General features: G+C 59.4%; 1 protein-coding gene across 1 annotated transcript; it reads right to left on the bottom strand.

Moving 5' to 3' along the window:
* Positions 1 to 542: 542 nt before the first annotated feature.
* TLX3 (T cell leukemia homeobox 3) lies at positions 543 to 2,701 on the bottom strand. The gene is made up of 3 exons (XM_065875039.1): positions 2,281 to 2,701; positions 1,682 to 1,925; positions 543 to 753 (listed from the first exon to the last, which is right to left on the bottom strand). The coding sequence occupies exons 1-3, from the start codon at positions 2,699 to 2,701 to the stop codon at positions 543 to 545; spliced, it is 876 nt and encodes a 291-aa protein (XP_065731111.1).
* Between the last annotated feature and the right edge of the window lie 3,899 nt (positions 2,702 to 6,600).

The following is a 6,600-nucleotide window of genomic DNA, read 5'->3' as shown; positions in this document are numbered from 1 at the left end:
GCGTTAAGTGAAATAGCTAACTTTTTTATTAAATAAAACGACTTAAATAAAAGGAACGGAAAAGGAGAAGGGTGGACCCAGCCTCAACGCAGGGTGCCCCAGCCCCTGGCGCTTCCCCCAGTCGCCTGATCGGCCGCCCCTCCTCCAGTGGCCCCCGCGGGGGAAGCAGGTGGCCGGTTTCTAAAGAAAAAAGCCAAAACTTTTATTATTTACACGTTTGGGCAAAAGTGTACAAAGTATAATACAGGCGCCCGGCCCGGGGGCTGCGGGCGAGGGGCGGAGAAACGTAAGGCGCTTTCTTTGTCAGGCCCGGGCCTCGGGCGGGACTGGGCGCGGGGCGGGGGCTCGGATTGTGCAGTCGCGCGGAGCCCGGGCCCAGCCCCCCTCCGCAGGCGGCGGGGATGCGGCCGCGCCCCGGGGCCTACTTGAGCTTGGCTGGCCCTTCCCGTCTCGGCCTCCATTCCCCCCCCAGACCGGCTGGGGGGCCGGGGCGCCCCGCCGGGTCGGGGCGGCGATACTTGGTGACGGTGCGCGCTGGCGGCTCACACCAGAGAGGTGACGGCGGGGACCTTGGAGCTATCCTCCTCCCAGGGCTGCAGATTCTGCAGAGCAAACAGCGAAGAGTTGTGCAGACAGAGCGGGTCGGGCTGGATAGAGTCGTTGAGGCTCTTTTGGAAGGCGTCGTGTTGCAGCTGCAGCATGAGCCGACTTGCCTGCTGCCGCTCCGCCTCCCGCTCCTCCGCCGTCTGCCGCCTGCACCGGGGGAGGGAGAGGGACAGCACCGTCAGGCACCCGGCACCGCGGGGCCGCCGGCGGGGCCCCCACCCGCCCGGGAGCCAAAGCCAGCCGGGAGCCTCGAGGCGCAGAGTCAGTCTGCTTCCCCGCCGGCCTTGTGCGCCGGGGACCCGCGGGTCCGCGGAGTGGGTTGGGATCGTTTGTTTTTGTTGTGCGCGGGGAGATCGCCGGGAGGAAACTCCGCCCGCCGCCCACTTGCACACCCGGGTATTGTGGCTTCGCCGACAACAAAGATTGTTTCTTTGCGGGGTAACAAGGGCAGGGCGTGTGTGTAACTGACTAGGCCCTACAGGCGGCCGGGTCACTGGGGCCCGCGGGTGGGCGGGCAGGCTCTGCACCTCGCGGTGTCCCCGGGTCCGGTCAGCCTCATCCGGTTCTCCCAGGCTCTGTCTCAAACCCCTCTTGCAGGACGCGATCGCTTCGCCGTTCACGGGTTGGATCGAAAGAGCGATCGGATAAAAACAGGGCTGGAGTCGGGATGGGGAGCTAGAGCGGGAACCCGGAGCCCCGCGCGGATTGTCGGGAATCGGAAGGGCAGGGGGCAAGCGGGAGGGTTTAGCGGAGCGCGAGAGGCCCGGGATGGGGTGGGGTGTTGGCGGGGGGCAGGTGAGAGGAAACCGAGCGAGCGCAGGAGACCGAATAAAACACCGAGAGAGTTGGAGAGGCTCAAGAAAGCGACACAGGGATGGGAATGGAGGAGAATTCCAGACACGGATGAGGACAGGCGCGCGGGAGGGCGAGCTGGGAGATAAAACCTGGGAAGGAGGGGGGAGGTGCAGCCCTAGGAGGGCGAGTAGGAGGTAGCGCAGGGTGGGGAGAACGCGAGGCTCCGGCGCGGGGCGGGCGAAGGGCCGGTGCAAGGTGGGCCGGGCCAGGCCTCTCTCACCGCCACTTGGTCCTCCGGTTTTGGAACCAGGTCTTGACCTGCGCGTCCGTCATTTTGAGGGACTTAGCGAGCGCCGCCCTCTCGGCCGAGGCCAGATACTTCTGGCGGTGGAAGCGCTTTTCCAGCTCGCAGATCTGCACCCGAGAAAAGGATGTACGCGGCTTCTTACGCTTGGGCGGCGTCCTGTTCTGGTAAGGGTGGCCGATGCGCCGGGTCACGGTGAAGGGCGTGAGCGCCGCCGCCGCTGCGGAGACACACGAGGCCCCCTGAAGCCCGGCCCAGCTCGACTGCCGTTCAGGCACCATGCGGACCCGGTGCCGCCCGGTGGGGCGCAGAGTACTACGCTATTTCGTTGGTCCCGAGGGTCCCCAGCGGCACCAAGCCGGTTGGGAGATGTCCCCCTCTTTCCCCGGGCACAGGCTTATTTCCCCCAAACTCTCTGATTTTTCTCCCCTCTATGGTTGCCCGGGGCCCTGGGCGCTGAGGCCTCCACCGCACTTGGGCCTCCGCAACCGTTTCCCCGAGTGAAGCACGTAGGGCGCGGCGCCTCTGGCCCCGGGAGGGCCGAGGCCCGGCGCCTTTTTGGACACCCTGCTCACCTGTGAAACGGTCTTTTACGAAGCGGCGGCTGCTCTCCATCCAGGGGAAATTGAGGCCGCCCAGGCTGGAGACCGTGGGCACGGAGGGCATGGCAGGCAGCGCGCTAGGCAGAGGCGGCGGCACGGCCCCGGGCAGCGGCCTGTGCGCTGGCACTCGGATCACGCCGGCGGGCGCCAGGCTCAGGTTGACACTGTAAGATCCCGCGTCCTCGAAGGGCGCGCCGAGGCCGGCAAAGGAGGTGGGCAGAGACGGGTATGTGGCGCCCGGACGGCCCCCGGGGGGCCCTCCCAGGTAGTTGGCGCCGTCGGGGCCCCGCGGGGCTGGTGCGCTGTCCTGGTCCGGGCTGTTGAGGATCTGGTCGATGCCGAAGCTGATGGGCTCGTGCGGGTGCGGGGTCTGCGCGCTGGCTGGCGCCTCCATCCTGGGCGGGCGGAAGGGCTGGGCTGGGCTGGGCGGGGAGGCGGCTGGGTCCCCGTTACGGCGCGGCCATGGAGCGCCCGGCGCCTCTCGTCGCACTGAAACTTTGCCAAGAGTGCGCGGGCCCGACAGGCTCTGTGTCATCTTTCTTGAACCGAACCTGGAGTTTCCGCTGCTAATTCCTCTCCCGCCGCAGCCATTGGCTGCGATCAACAAGCCTCTCTCCTCCCATTGGCTCCTGGCTTTCAATAAAGGCCTAATTCATGGAAATAGGAGCTTAGGGACTGTTCCAAGGTGACATCATTTTAACAAACGAACAATAGGTCAAATTTATTAGCTGGGATAATGGGCGGCGGATATTAGCGCCTGAATCACAGCCTCCCAAACCCGAAATGTAACGAAGCTGCAATTAGGAGACGTTCCCCGCTCCTCCCGGCTGGGGCAGCTTCCCCGCCGCCGAGCCGGGCGGGCAGGGCGCTCTGCTGGTGAAATTGTCATTTGCTGAGGGGGGTTTCGTTTTCTTCCAAAAAATTTTTTTTTTTCATCTGAGCAAAACCCAAACAATATGAATCCTTTCAATTACAATGGAGTTGCAACTCCGGAACGACCCTGCGGAATCCGCGGCAGCGTCCTGGACACCCCACCGCCTCGGGAGCAACGAAAGGGGCGCACCGTGGGGCGCAAGCTGTGCGCTGCCTGCGCGCGGGGTGAGGACAGCACCGGAGCATGCCCCGCGCTCCCGAGGACACCGACCCGCGTGGGGAGAATTCACCCCCGCCCGGGCTTCGGCCGCGGCGTCGCGGCCACTTTAGAGACGCTCCCTGGCACCCACCAGGCAAGCGGACCGAGGCGAGACTCTCAGGTGCCCACGCGTGCCAGGCCCGGCTGAACGGGACCCGGGGTCGCCCGGTGGGGAGCGAGATCCGGTCCCTCGAAATTCGTTGCAGGATGGACGGGACTGTGGACCCGCGGGGAGACCTGCCCGAGGGGCGGCAGGTGTCCAGACCTGGGATTGCCGAGGGGCAAGGGCGGGGGAGGGTCATATTTAGAGCAAATAGCGGGATTTCTTTGGGTAACCCTGGGCGCTGAGACCACTCCTTGCTTTGCCCGCGCCCTCGGAGACTGTGCAGGCGGGCCAAGGGGCACCGGTGACAGGACGACGTGCAGGGCGGTCAACCCCCCTTGCCCCCCACCCCCCTAGTCTCATCTGTCTCCCCAGGGAAGGTTTACAGAATCGTTTTCTACCTGCTAATTCTAAAATCGTTAAGTGCAAACTGACTGCTGACCGCTTAGCAGGGCCTCCCTTGTGCTCCTCGTCTTGCCGACGTGGTGAGAGCTGGGATGCTCCATTGGCCAGAAGGGTGTTTGTATTTGGGCCAGGTCACATCCTAGCTGAGTGACCTTGAGCAAGGGACTCATAGCTTTAGGCTTTGGTTTCCTCGTTTGTAAAACAGAATGCGTGAATTGCGAGGTGGTCTCGAGCAGCGAGTGAGATGTGGAGAGCGCACGGGGTTAGGGCCTGGCAGGTAATAGGAAACGGGAAGCTGTGGCTGCCCTCCCCACCCGCCCAGCGTGACAGTTGATGTGTTATTCTTAAGATTCCTGTTTATTTGTTTGCGGTTTTATTTTATTTGCGGAGGCTCAGTATCTTGGAGAGAGAGGTGTATTTGTCTACGGTGGGGTCAGTCTCAGGGGTCCAGGAAGGGCAGGGGGCAGCAGAATTACTAGATTCTTCCTAGTAATCTGCCCCCAACAAGGAGAGGCCTCAGGACTTACAATCTTAAGGCCTGGAAGCCTGAGTCAACACCCCCTCTGTGACCTTGGGCAAGTCTCTGGCCCTGGCAGAACCTCAGTGTTGGGTGGGGAGAATGAGGTGTCTGGGCAGAGAGGGGTGAGGAGAGCAGGGCTCCTGGGCCCTGGGCAAGCCCTCCTCCACTGCCCTCTGCAGACCAGGACCTTCAGATGGAGTTTCGCTGTTGCTCTGGGCTGGGGGCCTCCTGCTTCTAACTCAGGCTCTGCCTCCGGGGGGCCTGGGGGTTGTGGGGTCTCTCTTGCATCTCCTGGAGCCTCATTTTCCTTATTTGTAAAAGCAGAAAGGGTAATAGCTACCCCCAGGGTGGCTGTGAGAAGTAAATGAGAGAAGGTCTGTGGAATTGCCTGGGAGACACTCTGGCGGTTATGTAATAATAACTTTAATGGCAACAATAGAGCAACTGTGAGTTGAGAACTTAGCACGTGCCACGCAAGGGCTGGGGCACTTATTTATTCCTCACGACAGCCCTGTGTGGAAAAGGCTGCTCTCAACCCCATCTTGTACCTGATGAGCTGACTGAGGCTGAGTTCTGAGACTCACGCTGACTCAGAGGCCGGTGAAGGCTCTCCACCAGCAGCTTCACTTCCTTCCTGGCTTCCAGATCCCTGGATCCCAGGCCTGTCTTTGCTGCTTCCTGGCTCTGTTACATGGAATAGCAAGGCCCACGCTGCACACGTAGGTGGGCAGGCACAGAGATAGGGAGAAGATGTGGGTGGTGTGGCCAACATTGCTCCCAGGGCGTGGTGAGTGGCCCAGTGCTTAAGAGTTGGATTCCTACCTCTGTTGATCAGCTGTGGGCTAGGGAATTCTCTTTGTGCCTCAGCTTCCCCATCCGGTAAAGCACCAGTACCAACATCGTGGGATTGAATGAGCTCATTCAAGTAAGCATTCTGCACAGCGCCTGGGGTAGGGAAGGGCTCCACCTCACTGTGCCCCGCTGCCTGGGACCCTGAGCTTCTCAGGCATCCAGCAGTAGGCGCTTTGGACCACTGGGCACAAACCCCACTTCTTTCCCAACCCAGAAAGAACAGAGCTGTTAGGCAGCTCAGGAAAAGGAGTAAACGGCACGGGTAGCAGTTTCCGGGACAGCGTTTTCAATGTGTGTTCCGACGAGCGGCATCAGCCTCACCTGGGAATTCGTTAGGAATGCGCATTCTTGGACCCTAGCCCAGACCTACTGAATCAGAAACCCTGGGGTTGGGTTCAGCACTCTGTGTTTAACAAGCCCCCCAGGTGATTGAGACGCCTGCTCAAATTCAGAAGCCGGTGCCCAGAATATTGCCCATTTCATCCAAGTTTTCAAATTCATTGTTGTGACACTGTGGGAAGATTCTCTCCTATTTTGAAACTCCCATGTTGAATCCGTGTTGACATCCTCTGCATTTCGTTCTCACTGTTACTCAGTTGTGCCTTTTGATCATATTTGCCAAAGGTTTGTCTATTTTACTGGTCTTAAAGAAAAGACTTTTATTTCATTATCCTCTTTTAAAATATCATCTTCTTCAGGAATGGTTTGTTTTATTTTTATTCGTTAATTTCTTCTTTGTTTGTTGAGGTGAAATTTTAGTTCCTTTTGGTCATTCTTCCTTGTTTTTTATTAAATACATTTAAGGCCAGACATTCTCCTCTGAGCACTGTTTTGGCCAAATATTGTTTGATATGTATTTAGTGTTCCTGAAATTGTAATTTTTTGCTGTCCATTCTTACCTGCTATCAACTGAACAATGACAGAGATGGAGATACACACACACACACACACACACACACACACACACACACACACAGAGATGAGAAAATCTCTAAGATCTGGGAGCTGGTGGCCCAGACTCATGAGGCCAGAAAGACTTCCAGGATGCAGTGCATCCTCTCCTCCTCCCGATGGAGAAGATGGGAGAAGGGATAGCACTGCTGGAGGTCTTGCTGGGTGTCATATAGGAGACAGAGGGGGGATTTAGGGATGAGAGTCAGGATGTCGGCATTTCCAGTTGTCCACATGCAGGAGGACCCAGTTCGGGCTCACTCTACCGCCGACTTCCTGTGTAAACTGGGAATCAATTTCCCTGTCTGTAAAATGGGGTAGGGTTTGAAT

Source organism: Phocoena phocoena, chromosome 3 (genome assembly GCF_963924675.1).
Source record: "Phocoena phocoena chromosome 3, mPhoPho1.1, whole genome shotgun sequence".
NCBI lineage: Eukaryota > Metazoa > Chordata > Mammalia > Artiodactyla > Phocoenidae > Phocoena > Phocoena phocoena.
This window is presented reverse-complemented; position numbering and strand designations above follow the sequence as displayed.

Coding starts and splice junctions, on each gene's coding strand:
- TLX3 (XM_065875039.1), bottom strand. CDS start 2,701: ATGGAGGCGCCAGCCAGCGCGCAGACCCCGCACCCGCACGAGCCCATC. Junction 1,926..2,280: donor CGTAAAAGACCGTTTCACAG/GTGAGCAGGGTG, acceptor GTGTCTCCGCAG/CGGCGGCGGCGCTCACGCCC. Junction 754..1,681: donor AACCGGAGGACCAAGTGGCG/GTGAGAGAGGCC, acceptor CCCCCGGTGCAG/GCGGCAGACGGCGGAGGAGC.